The sequence below is a fragment of the Rana temporaria genome, chromosome 4 (assembly GCF_905171775.1).
Source record: "Rana temporaria chromosome 4, aRanTem1.1, whole genome shotgun sequence".
NCBI lineage: Eukaryota > Metazoa > Chordata > Amphibia > Anura > Ranidae > Rana > Rana temporaria.
In genome coordinates this window covers 428,398,510-428,414,100 of record NC_053492.1, presented here as the reverse complement: position 1 = coordinate 428,414,100, position 15,591 = coordinate 428,398,510, and the positions used below count along the sequence as shown (strand labels likewise).

Below are 15,591 nucleotides of genomic sequence, written 5' to 3'. Positions count from 1 at the left end.
CCCCTTCTCAACACAAACCCCACCCCAGCCTGTGGTGCCCCGCTACCTCGCATAATACCACAGTGCCCATGGCAGCCGTTCCTGTTGCCCGCCCCTTGAAAGAAACCTTTATAGCATAGGATACATACAGAGTCTCTTCCGTCATAAAAGCCTAAGGTCAGCATTTTTTTCAAAGCAGAGATTTGGTTCTGTTTTAAAAATGAGAGGTCTGCTATTTCAACCCACGATAAAATAAATAACCACAAAGATTTTAAAACGCAACAAATATTTTTACCTGTGTATTTTGGTGATGTTGAGATTTCCCCAATTAATGAAAGTGACCGTCTCGCCCTCAGACAATGTTTCAGCATCTGCTCCCTCGATGAGAACTCTCGGCCCATACCACACTGGCTTCAAACCAACCTCGGCATTCTGAACAACAAACCTCAAACCATTAACATACATGTAAATCCAAATCACAAAAATCTCACTGAATCTTTAACATGATGAGATTTCAAAAGTTGCCTTTAGTCTCTCTAATGTTAGAAATGCTGATAAAAAAAATAAGTGCTTCTGAAGGTTTGGCAATTTTTTCTTCAAAGTAAATTCTTAAAGTGGTTGTACACCCCGTACAACCACTTTTACCTACAGGTAAGCCTAGATTAAGGCTTACCTGTAGGTGCAAGAAATATACCTACACGGTTTAGGAAATATTTACAATAGAGACTTGCGCCGTAGACAACGGCGCAACAGGCGCACTTTAGAAACGGCGATCGTGCCGTTTCTAAAGGAGGTCATGCCGTGACTGGTGGCTCCTGCACACATGCAAGGGACTGACGTCATTGTGGCGCCAGTGAATCACATCGCCGGAGCCGCGGTACCCGGAAGTCCAGGATGACATGTCACTGGCCGGTGCTGTGTCGGGCAATGCAGCGGGGGCTTAGATTCCAGGTGAGTATTACATAACGAGCTAGTATGCCATACTAGCTCATTATGCCTTTGTCTTGTGGGTGTTTTTTTTTTTTTAAAGTGGGTTTACAACCCACTTTAACAATGGGCCTATATCGTGGCAGAACTGCCTTTTGTTAACTTTTTTACATATTTAACTTAAACCGGAACTTCTGCTCTTCTTCCTCCTCATTCAGGTACTCAATTCCCCTACTTCCGGTCAGATCGCATCGGTGATCTCAGCTGAAGTTCGGCTTTAGCCTTCAAGGACACTTTACAGGTCCCAGAAAGCTGCAGGGCCATACATACAGATAAGTGCAGCCTGGCTCACGCATGCAGTGAGCGGCCGGCTGTGAAGCCGCAAGCGGTCGCAGCCAGCTGCCCAGTTAGTATGCTGGTGACCAAAGACTGATAAAGACCGTGCTGGATCCTGGGACAGATGAGTGTGCAATTATTAACCACTTCCATACAGGGCATTTTCACCCCCTTCCTGCCCAGACCAATTTTTAGTTTTCAGCGCTGTCACAATTTGAATGAGAATTGAGCGGTCGTGCGATGTTGCTCCCAAACAAAATTTACGCCCTTTTTTTCCCACAAATAGAGCTTTATTTTGGTGGTATTTGATCACCTCTGCGGTTTTTTATTTTTTACGCTATAAACAAAAGAAGAGCGACAATTTTGAAAAAAACACAATATCTTTTACTTTTTGATTTAATAAATATCATAATTTTTTTTTTATATTTTCCTCAGTTTAGACCGATACGTATACGTTTGCACAGAAGTTCTAGCATCTACAAAATAGGGAATAGAATTAGGGCATTTTTATTTACTTTTATTTTTTTTTACTAGTAATGGTGGCGATCTGCGATTTTTATTGTGACCGTGACATTGCGGCGGACATATCGGACACTTTTGACACATTTTTGGGACCATTCACATTTATACAGCGATTAGTGCTATAAAACTGCACTGATTACTGTTTAAATGTGACTGGCAGGGAAGGGGTTAAAACTAGGGGGCATTGAAGGGGTTAAATATGTTGCCTAAAGTGTGTTCTAACTGTAGGGGAAGGGGGACTCACAAGGGGAGGAGAAAGATGTGTGTTCCTCTGTACTGGGAACACACATCGGCCTCCTCACCGCTGACAGGACATGCATCTGTGTGTTTACTCACACAGAACCATGGTCCTGCCGTGATTGCGGGCAATCGCGGGTACCCGGTGGAACTTCACGGCCGCTGGGCATACGCACCAGGTCCCGAGCAATGCGGCGGGGGCGCACGCCCCCTAGCCGCCCGGTAATGCAATGATGTTATATGACATCCACTCTGAGGGAGGGAGGGTTCCAGGTACAATTTGCATGCTACTTGAGGGTTTAACATTGAGGTCTATGGATATCAACTCGCATGGAAGTTGGACCAGAGTAGTGCAGGGACTACTTTGAAGTCGACATGACTTAAAGTCGTGCCAATATGAATGGAAGTCATTGAAAATCATGGAGAATGACTTGTCATGCAATTTTGCACACCAAATCGTGGGACAAGTCGTTTAAGTGTGAAAGAGGACTTAAAGTCTTTTTCTTAAAGAATGCTTTCATCAGTCACATTTAAAATGTAGGTTTGGTTTGGATGGAGTATGGAAGAAGCTTTGCCCCCACAATAAGTCTCTACCTATAAGGAGAGGGGGGTGTGTGCCTTTACTCCAATCAGCTGTCTTGGCTGTATGCCCAGGCTTCACTGCAGTGCCAACAAAGAAGGGAAAATCTCCTAACACCATGTACACTTTCTAAACAGTATACAAAGCTGAAGACAGCAGATATGCATGTAAAACTTATGTAGGGAGATTTGTTTCATTCCTGTGTATCATCTGAGGCTGTTCGCTTTGGAACAGGAAGAGAAGGAAAATGCTGTATTTACTCCCATCTTTTCTCAAACCTATAAAGAAAGGTTCTGGCTAAATTTAACTCTAGCCGCTTTAAAGTCTAAACTTTTTAATTTTCTTTGAGTGGGGAAAAGACACAAGCCTCCACCTGCTTTTTTTTATTGTCCCTGTCAACATTGGAGATTTTCTCTTACTTCTTGACGACAAAAGGAAAGGGAGGATAAATATATACAGTTAGGCCAAAGAGAGCAATAACAAAAAGGTGACATGGAATCCAATTAGAATTGCTGCACGAACCATGAAGTGGTTGTAAACCTAGTTACACCACTTTTACCTACAGGTAAGCCTATATATTAAGGCTTACCTGTAGGGACTGGAAATATCTCCTAAAACTGAGATATTTACCATATACGCTTGCACCAACGTCAACGGCGCATGCACACTGAAGAAAGGGCACGGTCGTGCCGTTTCTAAAGGGACCGTGCCGTGACTGGCGGCTCCAGAATGCATGCGCAGGAATGACTTTACGCCCCCGGCCAGTCACAGGAGGAAGAGGGGTGAAGATGGATGCGGCCACCAGAGGGGACACCGCAGGCTTCGTTTGCAGGTAAGTGCAACATAATTATGCTTTTACTTTGAAGGGGAAAAAAAAAGGACGTAAAACCCTGATGGTTTACTTCCTCTTTAACCACTATACTACCAGCCACCGTCAATTGACGGCGGCAAGGTAGCTCAGTTATTCTGACAGGACGTCATATGACGTCCTCTGCTTTTAAAGCCGCTAGGGGGCCCCCCGCCAAAGGCGTGCGCACCCGTCGCGTTACTGGGAACACAATGCGCATGCCCGGCGGCCACGATGGCCGTCGGGCACCCGCGATTGCCCAGTAACTGAGCAGGACCGTGGATCTCTGAGTGTAAACACAGAGATCCACGTCCTGTCAGGGAGAAGAGACCGATGCTGTGTCCCTTGTACATAGGGACACAGATCGGTCACCTCCCCCAGGCAGTCCTCTCCCCCTACAGTTAGAACACTCGCTAGGCTACACATTTAACCCCTTCCTCGCCCGTCACATTTATACAGTAATCAGTGTATATTTATAGCATTGTTCACTGTATAAATGTGAATGGTCCCAAAAATGTGTCAAAAGTGTCCGATGTATCCGCTATAATGTCGCAGTCCCAATAAAAATCGCAGATCGCCGCCATTCCTAGTAAAAAAAAAAAAATAATAAAAAAAAAAATAATTATGTCCCCTTTTTTGTAGGCGCTATAACTTTTGCGCAAACCAGTCCCTATACGGTTATAGCGATTTTTTTTTTTTTTACCAAAAATATGTAGAAGAATACGTATCGGCCTAAACTGAGAACATTTTTATTATTATTTTTTTTAAATGGGATATTTATTATAGCAAAAAGTAAAAAATTGTGTTTTTTTTTTTTAAATTGACACTCTTTTTTTGTTTATAGCGCAAAAAATAAAAACCGCACAGGCGATCGAATACCACCAAAAGAAAGCTCTATTTGTGGGGGAAAAAAAGGACGTCAATTTTGTTTGGGAGCCACGTCGCACGACCGTGCAATTGTCAATTAAAGCGACGCAGTGCCGGAAGCTGAAATTTCGCCTGGGCAGGAAGTAAGCAAGTGGTTAAAAAAAGAAAATTTGGTTGAAGATACATCTTGATAATATTTTGTGAAAAAGCCAAACATATGAAAAGATAAATAATAGAGTATAGGAACCTTGGGATGCTTGGCCACTTCTATCACACCTTCTTTTGCTTCCAAGATGTTGACTGGGATGACCTGGCTCTTCAGCAGGGCAGTGTACCGTGGAGCTACAGGATCTATCACCTAGCCGAGACAAACACACAAGCAGATTAGGAATATGCAACCTGTGGATAGAACCATCATTAAAAGTACACAGACAGTAACTGGTCTTTTATAAAATCGGAAATGGAAACCTAATGCACTTACTTAAAATTTTAATTTAATTAAATTTTAATAAATTTTACACCTGTGTATAAAAATAAATTGAAGATAGTGTGTGCGTTTTGTTTTATGCTACATTTAAAAAAAAAAAAAAAGTATGTCAAGAAATACTACAATTCAACAAACCATTAACAAGTTTTTAACAGAGAGATCAAGGTATCAGCACAGAAAGTTGTACCTATTAATTTTCCCACTGTTTTAAATATTTTGTGAATAAAGGCCGATAGACTGATGTCCTTTTCATGTTACTGCTGCTAGTAGGACCAGTAGCCAACCTAAAATGGATTAAATAGGGAAAAAGTAGATGGAGCTTCACCAAGATTAATACCCGAATGGGACCACGGCAATGACTGTGGTAAGTAGCGAGGAGAAGGGTTTCTAGCCAGCAGATTTCTGTACTGGAGCCCCGGAGGGGCTAAATAGTGCACCATAAAAGAGTATGGCAAATGAGAATAACCCATATGCAGTAAATCTCTGCAATACATGATCATTTTCCTATGCTTTGTTACCTTAGAGCAGGAGTCTCCAAAATCTCTAAATAAAGGGCCTGTTTACTATCCATCAGACTTTAGAGGGACCAGACTGTTGCCAGTGTGAGTAAAAAATGTCCTCCGCCACTGGGCCCATCAGAAAACGCAGCACACTTTGCGCAGTAGAGAACCAGCTGTGAAGCCGAAAGGCTTTACTGTCGAGTTCCCCTACCAGGAATGGCAGTGGCTGCACCCGATATGAAGAATGGCTGGGGAGCCAACATTGCGGGCTCCCTGGACAGTTAAGTGTCCATATATTAAAAGTCAGCAGCTGCGGTATTTGTAGCTGCTGACTTTAAAATAACTACAAGCAGTCTGCCGCATTGGTTGACAGTACTTTTAGTTCTCTCATTCACAGATTGCTGTGAATGAAGAACGTGGATGCATGGGTGGAGCCCTGCATGGCCAAGCTATAATGAAAATGGGACAGTGGGTGTGGGGAGAAGATCCCCCTCCCCCTGTCATACAAAAAAAAAATCTTTTTATTGGCTGCTAAAGATGCAACAGCAATCTGATCACTCTGAAATATAATTTTTCCTGAAATAATTTAATAAAAGTGTACCTGTGTCAATGTTTACCTTGGCACAGCAGACCTTAATGCTAGGTGCACACTTGTGCGGGTGGTTGTGGGTGCGGAAAAGCACGTCAATTGCACCTGTTCCTGAAACCACAAGCAAACCTTGCTGTTCCTTAGCAGATGTATTGGGCTGCTATTCATTCTTACTAGCACCCCACACATTTGAAAAGGCAGCTTGTTGCAAATGCACTATGCAATTTCTTTCAGACTGCATTTTAAAGAAGACACAGGGACCTTTTTCCTGCCTGAAACATGGGCACAACAGCCCATTGGGCTGCCGTACCTGCACAAAATGCAGTTTGCAGAGCCGCTTAAGTGTGAACTTAGTCTAAATGGCAGAGGCCACAAATCCAGGCTGTTCTATTATGTTAATATCCACTGCCTCTGAGCCTTGATATTGGCACATCACTGTAATGGCTGGCATGGTTAACCAAAAGTGAGGGTTATGGGGTGGAAGGGATGGGTCAAATCCCCAGCTTCATGGATAAAAGTTAGTATTTTGTTAATATTTCTAAAATAAAACTTCTGTACAAGTTTACTTTGAACAATGCAACTTCGTTACACCTATCCATTTTTTTAATTTCGTTACTTTCTATTCTTCACTGAATGCATTCAGGTTTGCATTTCTCAAGTTTCAACAAATTTAATGAAATTTTTTGTAAAACTACTGCAAACATGATTTGACGTGCCAGTAGGAAGATAAAGTGCAAGCGCAATACCTCAAAGAAACCAATAGAGTAGAACTATGGGCAAAATCTTTTTTTTCTATTTTGGATAGAGCAAGGGAGGGATATAACCACTGTCATATTTTTTTTTTCCCGCCATCTGTGTCCCATTGCAGAGATTTTCCTTTACTTCCTGTCCCATAGCCAAACAGGAAGTCAGAGGAAATCCCTGCAAATTAAAAGGAAATTCTTGGGGACACCAAGGTCACCAGAACTAGTGTCCTCATTGGAAGATTTCCTGTATATTACTTTTCCAAGGACAACCAAAAAATGTGGGCTTTTCTTTAAATTTCACCTTCAATGATAATGGTAAACGGGACAAATCGAGAGGGTGAATCTCCTTAACGGGGGCACAAACAGCAATAAAAACTGACAAGTGTTCTAACTCCTCCCCACTCCATTCAAAACGAATAAAAAAAAGTTTTGTCTTTAGTTATACTTCAAGTTGGTCTTATCCATATCATCAAAAGATTCATTCTAATTGGCTGCTATGGGTTTCTGCATTATGTATCGATTGTTGCTTTCTTGAATAAGCCCAACTGTAATCTATGAGCCAAGGAAATGTGTTAGAATGGCTCATGTGACTTAATATCCATTCAAGCGTGTGCAAAATGTTTTTCTTTTTACTTTCACTTCCTGTTCTGGAGGCGCAACAGGAAGTGAGACGAAACCTCTCCAAAGTGAATGGAATTCTCATCTTATGCCACGTACACACCATCACTTTATGTGATGGAAAAAAACGACATTTTCTGTGAAGTAAAAAAACGTTTTTGAAACTTAAATTTTCAAAAACGACGTTGCCTACACACCATCGTTTTTTCACAATGCTCTAGCAAAGCGAGGTTACGTTCACCACTTTTTTTCCATTGAAGCTCGCTTCATAACAAGCTTCTGGGGAAGCGCGGGTTTAAAAACGTTGTTTTAAATGTCATTTTTTGCTACACACGGTCAATTTCTGTGAAACAAAAAACAACGTTTTGAAAAACGACACATAAAATTGAAGCATGCTTCAATTTTTTTTGTCGTTTTTCACAAGACATAAAACAACGTTTTCCCCCACACACGGTCATTTAAATTGACGTTTTTAAAAATGTCGTTTTTTTTTTCATCACATAAAGTGATGGTGTGTACGCGGCATCAGATGTATTTCCCATCACATTCTATCTCAAGACAAATGGAAAGGGGGAATCTCCCCGGCTGAGTCACAAAGAGAAAATGGAGCATCTTACATGTTAAAGGGGAGGTTCACCCTAAAAACGACTCTCTCTTTTTACACTGGCCCCCCACATTACAATTATGCCTATTAGGTTTTTTTTGATGATGTACATACCTTGGTACAGCTAATTCACCCGTGGCTTCTGGGTTGCGAGTCCCGCGGGAGTGGGCGTTCCTAACATGCTGGTGATTGACGTTTTGACAAAAAAGGAGCTCCCCCCGTCGCGTAAGCCGCGTCACGATTGCCGAAAGGAGCCGAACGGCGATGCGCAGTATAGCGCCGGCTCCTTTCGCAAATCGTGACGCAGCTTACGCGACGGGGGGAGCTCGTTTTTTGTCAAAACGTCAATCACCAGCATGTTGGGAACGCCCACTCCCGCGGGACTCGCAACCCGGAAGCCACGGGTGAATTAGCTGTACCAAGGTATGTACAGCATCAAAAAAAAAACTAATAGGCATAATCGTATTGTAATGTGGGGGGCCAGTGTAATAAGAAAAAGTTGTTTTTAGGGTGAATTTCCCCTTTAAGCCGGCCATACATGAATTGCTTCCAGGGGCGGACTGACAACTCATGGGGCCCCCGGGCAATAGAAGATTATGGGGCCCCTCTGGCATACAGATGGCCACCACGCCAGGAGGCAGTGCAGAGGCAGGGAAGCTAAAATCTTGGGATATTCACATTAAAAGCATGTCATTTTCGGACATATCAGGGACAGATCTAAAAAAAAAAAACACAGATTTTTACATACTGTCCCTGGTTTTACTGAGCCTGGCAACCCGGATGGGGCCCCCTAGTGGCATGGGGCCCTCGGGCAGTGCCCGAGTGACTCAATGGTCAGTCCGCCCCTGATTGCTTCAGTAAGGATGGGTCAAATTTCAATCCATGTATGGGCTAGCTGGTTGTACACAAGTTGATCTATCAACTTGCCGAAATCCAGCCCGTCTGGTTTTTCATGTTCAATCAGTACCTCTGGCTATAAGCTGGCAATACTCATCATTGTATTATGCCGGCGGGGAAGACTTCCTGCCAGCAAAACACAATAGCTCTGTGGGACGGATTCCCCCATCAGCAAAGAGTGTGTTGACAGGGGAATTGGCCCTTTTTCCGTTCAACCCATGGCCAGCCCTACACCAAAAATACAAATTTAAAATGCTCCTAAAGGTGAACCTATCCTATAACCAGAAATCAATGTTGAGAAATGGACTTGTGTCAGGTGATAGCTGAGCAAACTGTTATTTGCCTGCTCAAGAACAACAAAATATCATTAGATGTAGCTAGCTTGGGGGTTTGAAGCTTAAAAAAAATAAAAATAATAGGATATCTTTTAGTTGCTCTGCTCACTAAAATCTTTTGTGGTCATACTGGTACCTAATAGGACTGGTGATGATGACGACGACGACGATAATGACCTATTTAGGGCAATCCATTGGGGATTCCTAAAAATGTTCAGAACCCACGCATTATAGAAATAAATTTTTTTGCGCTGCAGAGCTACAAGTCCCACTATTCTTCGCATACAGCTGACAGACAGACCTGTGATTGGTTTGTTGAATACAATAGTGTTTAGCGTAGAAAATAATGAATAAACAGGCTACAGGTCTACAGAACTGTGATCTCGTGAAAGCAGAGATAGCGTGATTTTATCTACGTTATTAATAAACACACATCTAGAATCAAGACCAGTTAATGTCATTTTCAAGAGGACATTGCATTTAAACGGAAGGGAGGCACAAACACAGGGAGAAAGCTTCATGCTATACAGAAAAAAAAAAAAAAGAAAAAAAAATGCTTAAACAAGCAAATGTTAAACTGCAAATCTGCAAGACCAAGGCGAGTCCAGGGGCTGGCTGGAATGAATGATAGAACGATTGAAAAACTATTACATATACGTTTTACAACCCTGATCAGCAATCTGAGTATATATATATATATATATATATATATTGTATTAATATAAGAGGCTACAGTTTTACTTCAAAAGCCTAAATGTAGCAACCTTAATCTCTAAAGTGAGGCTCTTAAAAGTTTTTCCCACATAGTTTAGTAACACTGTCACCAGACCCATTCAGGACAAAGTGACAGTTTCCCTTCTGAGCGCCCACTCCATGAGCAAAGTATACTCGCCAATACATGCTTCTTCAGTGCCTTCCTGCTGCAGGAGTACAACCTAGATACGCATTATGGTGAGATGGTGCCTGAGCTTACCCGGGAGCATGAGGTCACCTCCCCAGCATGGGACAATGATTGGCCACTTAGGCCTGAGATTACCCGGGAGCATGAGGTCACCTCCCCAGCATGGGACAATGATTGGCCACTTAGGCCGGAGCACTGCCACGGGGGGGGGGGGAAGTCAAATGCTGTCCAAACCCAGAAGCTCCTGCAACAGTTTCAACAATGCAAGAAGGCAGCAAGGGAACGTGGATGGCTGAATATATCTTTCTGGTAGAATGAGGGATCAGAAAGCACCGTCACTTTGACCTGAATGGGAAAAATAACAGTGTTCCTTTAAAGCAGGGATCCTCAAACTACGGCCCTCCAGGTGTTGCGGAACTACACATCCCATGAGGCATTGTAAAACTCTGACATTCACAGACATGATGGGAATTGTAGTTCCTCAACAACTGGAGAGCCGTAGTTTGAAGACCCATGCTTTAAAGCAAGGGTCTCAAACTGGTGGCCCTCCAGCTGTTGTAAAACTACAAGTCCCATCATGCCTCTGCCTGTGGGAGTCATGCTGGTAACTGTCATTCTTGCAATGCCTCATTGGACTTGTAGTTTTGCAACAGCTGGAGGGCCGCCAGTTTGAGACGCCTGCTTTAAAGTATCTAAAGCCAAACTTTTTGTTCCAGTAACAATGGTCACTAGGACAAACAGAAATGGTTCATTTCCACAGCAAGGACACAAATGGCAATAAAACCCCAATCCCTACTATATTCATAAAGTAAAACAAAGTTTTTGGCTTTAGATATACTTTAAAGTGAAACGTTATATCATTTGAACCATCAAAAGAGTTGGGAAGGGACAGCTTGCACCCATCTTTAAGAGACAACATAGTCAGAAAGAAAAATTGCCACTTATGTGGAGAATCCGTATACATTTATCAAGAATCTCCCCCCCAGTTTCCCATGTTAGGGATTGGCCCTTATCGAAAAAGATTATTGCTGTATTTAGGTCAAGGGCCGCCCTGACATCATCCTATGCATGCCAGCCAGTCCCTGAACACAACACAATCACAGGGTCCTAGATACCAGGGTTTCACTCATTCTATTAATACTTGATGAAATCAGCCTTTAAAAGGAAACGCCAGCTCATTAGGAAATGGATATAATAGATAGAATTGCTATTCAAGCCATTTTGTCATTTAATGTCATAACAGAGATTACCTTTTCACTTCAATCACCGCCCAATCATAATTGCCAAAAGACGGCAAATTAATTTGCATTGAAACCACTGCAATGGTATTTTGGCCTTTCCCAGAATCCTCCTCTCCTGCTTCTGTATATGACCGTCTATCTCAGAAGTGTACATAGAAATCAAAACTAAAAACTCCTTTTTGAAGGTAAATACTGAAGCAAAATCTGATAGTTTAGTTAATTTGCTTAAAGCAAAAATAAAGTATTTGACTATAAGGCCCCTTTCAGATGGGGTGGAATCCATCAAGTGGATTTGCCTGCTGTCCGGTGAGTAGGTGGATGAAGGTTCGTTACCAGTCCGCTAAGCAGAGTGGACATAGACATAGCTCGCTGTTCTCTATGGGGCAATCCGAACCCCCCGGACAGACGGGGAACAGATCTCCATCCGTTTGTTTTTAAACGGACAGGATCTGATATAGAGAGCAATGGATGGCTCCATCGGGTTTGCCTAAAAACTGACAGGTGTGCTCGATCGGCCTGTCAGTGCCCTAAGGTCTCATATGCACACAAGGCGTTTAAAGTGGTTGTTAACCCAAAAGTATAACTCACTGGAAGCCACTATTATAGGCAGGCATACCAAACTGCACATGTTTTTTATAAATACAAGGCATTTTAAATACCTTTTTTAGAGCCATCTTTAGGCCGGTCACATCTTTAGGCTTCGACGTCAGCCAGGGAGGTTACATGGCCGCTCAGCACCTCCTACAGTAGCCTTGGAAACCGGCTGCGAGTCACATGACTGGCCTAAAGATCGCTCTTAAAAAGTATTTCCATGCCTCGTTTTTATAAAAGACTTATACGTGTGCTATGCCTGCCTATAATAGAGGGGCTGGCAGCGACCATTTAAAATTTTTCATTTCTACTAATAGCAGCAAGGGAGGGGCAGAGACGGACACAAAACACGGAGCTGACAGGCAGGGAGGAGGGGGTGGAGGGGGAGAGAGGAAAGAAAAGAGAGAAGGGCTGAGGATGACAAAGGGACGTACTCTGACCACGGTGGTCACAGCTCAGCAGCCCTGATTTTCGTGGTCAGCGCAGAGGGTGACACAGGAAGTGGCAGGATCAGCCAGGTAATTTACAGTTTAGAGAGGGGAAGATTACACAGCGCAAGCACTGTGCTATTTAATCTGCTTTAAGGGACCAGAATCTCAATTTATTTGGGGGGGGGGGGGGTTAACAAACACTTTAAATCTCCTAGAAAATGCCTGATGCTTGTAAAAGTGTCTAAAGCTTTTAGGAGCTTTTAGCAGCATTAAGCTTTTGGGCGTTCATTTTATTGGCCAGAACAAATCATTTATTTGGCTACTGAAATTAATTAATGTTTAAGCACTAAACGCACCTAGCGTTTAGGTGCGTTGAGCAGCTGTAAAAACGTCCAGTGTGAATGAGAGCCAAGTCAAAGACCTTCTTAAAGTGGTTGTAAACCCACTTTTTTCACTACAGGTAAGCCTATAATAAGGCTTACCTGTAGGTATAAAGAATATCTCCTAAACCTCTATGGTTTAGGAGATATTCCCCTCGCAATGCGCCGCTGATTGCAGCGGCGCATGCGCAGGGGGGATCCTCGGCTGAAGGGCCGGCCCCGCCGACCCATGCCGGAAAGGAAATCTCCCGCGCGCATGCGCGGGAGTGACGGCATCGCCGCTCCAGCCAATCACAGCGCTGGAGCGGCGATACCCGGAAGACCCGCCGAGGCTCGGCTCGGCGTGGACCAGGTAAGTTACCTACCTCGTTCCGAGGTAAGTATTTCATAATGAGCTAATATGCGGTGCATATTAGCTCATTATGGCTTTTTCCTTGCAGGTGTAGAAAAAAAAATGATATGCGGGTTTACAACCGCTTTAAGAGCATTCATCACAAGGTGCCACCTATTACCTTGGTAAGGGAAAAAAAAAGTATCTTCCAAGTGCTTCTCAGAACTCATAAAGTTTCACTTCATTGCTCAGGCATCAATTTCCCTGCTCTGTTCTAAACCTGAATTCCTAAAGCCAAGTATCAACCATTTAATATTTTATTTCCAATGAGAGCACAGTTATTGGTCCTGAAGACACTCTCTCTCAGCAAGGGGGTTGGCAGGTCTCAAATCTAAGTACAGACATATAAAATTTAAATAAATGACTTGATGAGATACTTGCTGAGATACCTGCAATTCTATCTCAACACCTAGAGAACAGAAGCAGGCAAGGAACTGCAATTAAATTTGACAAACCCATTTTTGTTTAGTTTTAAAAAAAAAGCTGGAAGTTTCCCTTTAAAGTCTATGGCACATGCTAATTTAGGAACGCTGCGCATGCTACGGAACCAACCAAGTTATTAGAGAATATTGTGGGAGAGGAGTAAAGTCACCGACAGATTTCACTTTAAGCAGGATGCATTCACTGCATTTTAAGTGCTAAATTAACAATTTGAGTAATTGCGTCAAAGTACATTTTCTCAAGATTTATAAAGATTTGTTGTTCTGTAACTTCATAATCATGTTCAAATACAGCAAATTGGAACTCTCTCTAGTGGTCAGCGGTATGTCAGACAGCACAAGCAACCTACTTGTCGGATAAATACAGTATTATTGGAAAATCAACAACAGCTTAAGGCAACGGAAGAGTGCATGGTTATGCTAGACCAGTATTCTCCAAACTGTGGACCTTTGCTTACCTTTATCTGGCCCTTGGGGCACTTTTCATCCCACTGACACCAACAATAAGGCATAACTCCTGCTACTGACAACAACGGGGCACTATTCTCTTTTTGTTACCAACGATGGGACGCTATTCCTCCCGCAGACACCAACGACGGGACGCTATTCCTCCTGCAGACACCAACGATGGGACGCTTGTCCTCCCAGAGACACCAACGATGGGACGCTTGTCCTCCCAGAGACACCAACGATGGGACGCTTGTCCTCCCAGAGACACCAACGATGGGACGCTTGTCCTCCCAGAGACACCAACGATGGGACGCTTGTCCTCCCACGGACAATGACGGGACGCTATTCCTCCCACGGACAATGACGGGACGCAATTCCTCCCACAGACAATGACGGGACGCAATTCCTCCCACAGACAATAACGGGACGCTATTCCTCCCACAGACAATAACGGGACGCTATTCCTCCCACGGACAATAACGGGACGCTATTCCTCCCACGGACAATGACGGGACGCTATTCCTCCTACAGACAATGACCGGACGCTATTCCTCCCACGGGTAATGACGGGACGCTATTCCTCCCACGGACAATGACGGGACGCTATTCCTCCCACGGACAATGACGGGACGCTATTCCTCCCACGGACAATGACGGGACGCAATTCCTCCCACAGACAATGACGGGACGCTATTCCTCCCACAGACAATAACGGGACGCTATTCCTCCCACAGACAATAACGGGACGCTATTCCTCCCACGGACAATAACGGGACGCTATTCCTCCCACGGACAATGACGGGACGCTATTCCTCCCACGGACAATGACGGGACGCTATTCCTCCCACAGACAATGACCGGACGCTATTCCTCCCACGGGTAATGACGGGACGCTATTCCTCCCACGGACAATGACGGGACGCTATTCCTCCCTCCCCCTAATACAAATGGTGCAATGTTTATTCCCACCCACGCCAAGACAATTTCTACTCCTGATGGCCATAGTCCGGTCTGAAAGGACAGTAAAACTGGCCCTTTGTTCTGAAAGTTTGGAGACCCCTGGCCTAGACCATGGGCAAACAGCCTAGGCCGGTAACCGGACATCCTATAGTTGTTCTGTGGCACACCTCCTTCAGCTCCCCTTAGATCCATGTTGGCTGATCAGGTTTACCCATCACAGTTTGTAATGAGGGGTGCAGGAATTAGCTGGCCACATTTAGCCCTGATTGCTTTTTGCTCTATAGAGAATCTCCAGGATTATTGATGGACAAATACACTCTGGAATTTAACAGATCCTCCATGTAGGCAGAGGTAGGTGTTCTGAATCATCATCCCATTGTTGGATTATTCTTAAAATCTGGTCCACAGGTACACTTCAAAGCAAGCAAAGCAACAAGTTTGCTTAATCTCCCCAGCAGCACATGTTCACCTACCATCCCCACTGCTCTGTTCAGCTGGCAGGAGCGAAGGAAACGCAAGGAAATCACCAAGCACCAGAGCCGTTACATGGGTAGAATCTATAGTCCTGCGTAAGCTGCAAATTGAGTGCCTCATATTTTATGCAGGGTGTCTTTCCTGCTTCCAGCAGCCAAAAAGAGCAACATTGGAATGAAGCAAAGGGTTCCCATGGTGGGAAACATTAAAGAGAACCTGTTGCTTTGCCCTGCGTGGACACTTTAAGCATAACAATACCCA

The 15,591-nt window shown here is 43.8% G+C and overlaps 1 protein-coding gene across 5 annotated transcripts in view; it reads right to left on the bottom strand.

Annotated features, from left to right (window-relative positions):
* Nucleotides 1-15,591, bottom strand: part of EPRS1 (glutamyl-prolyl-tRNA synthetase 1) — a 136,733-nt gene that overhangs the window by 48,747 nt on the left and 72,395 nt on the right. For all 5 annotated transcript variants that reach the window (XM_040351428.1, XM_040351429.1, XM_040351427.1 and 2 more), the window contains 2 exons: nt 4,543-4,653; nt 275-411 (listed from right to left, as the gene is read on the bottom strand). In XM_040351428.1, the coding sequence (XP_040207362.1) occupies nt 275-411; nt 4,543-4,653 (248 nt within the window). The remainder of the gene's footprint in view (nt 1-274; nt 412-4,542; nt 4,654-15,591) is intronic.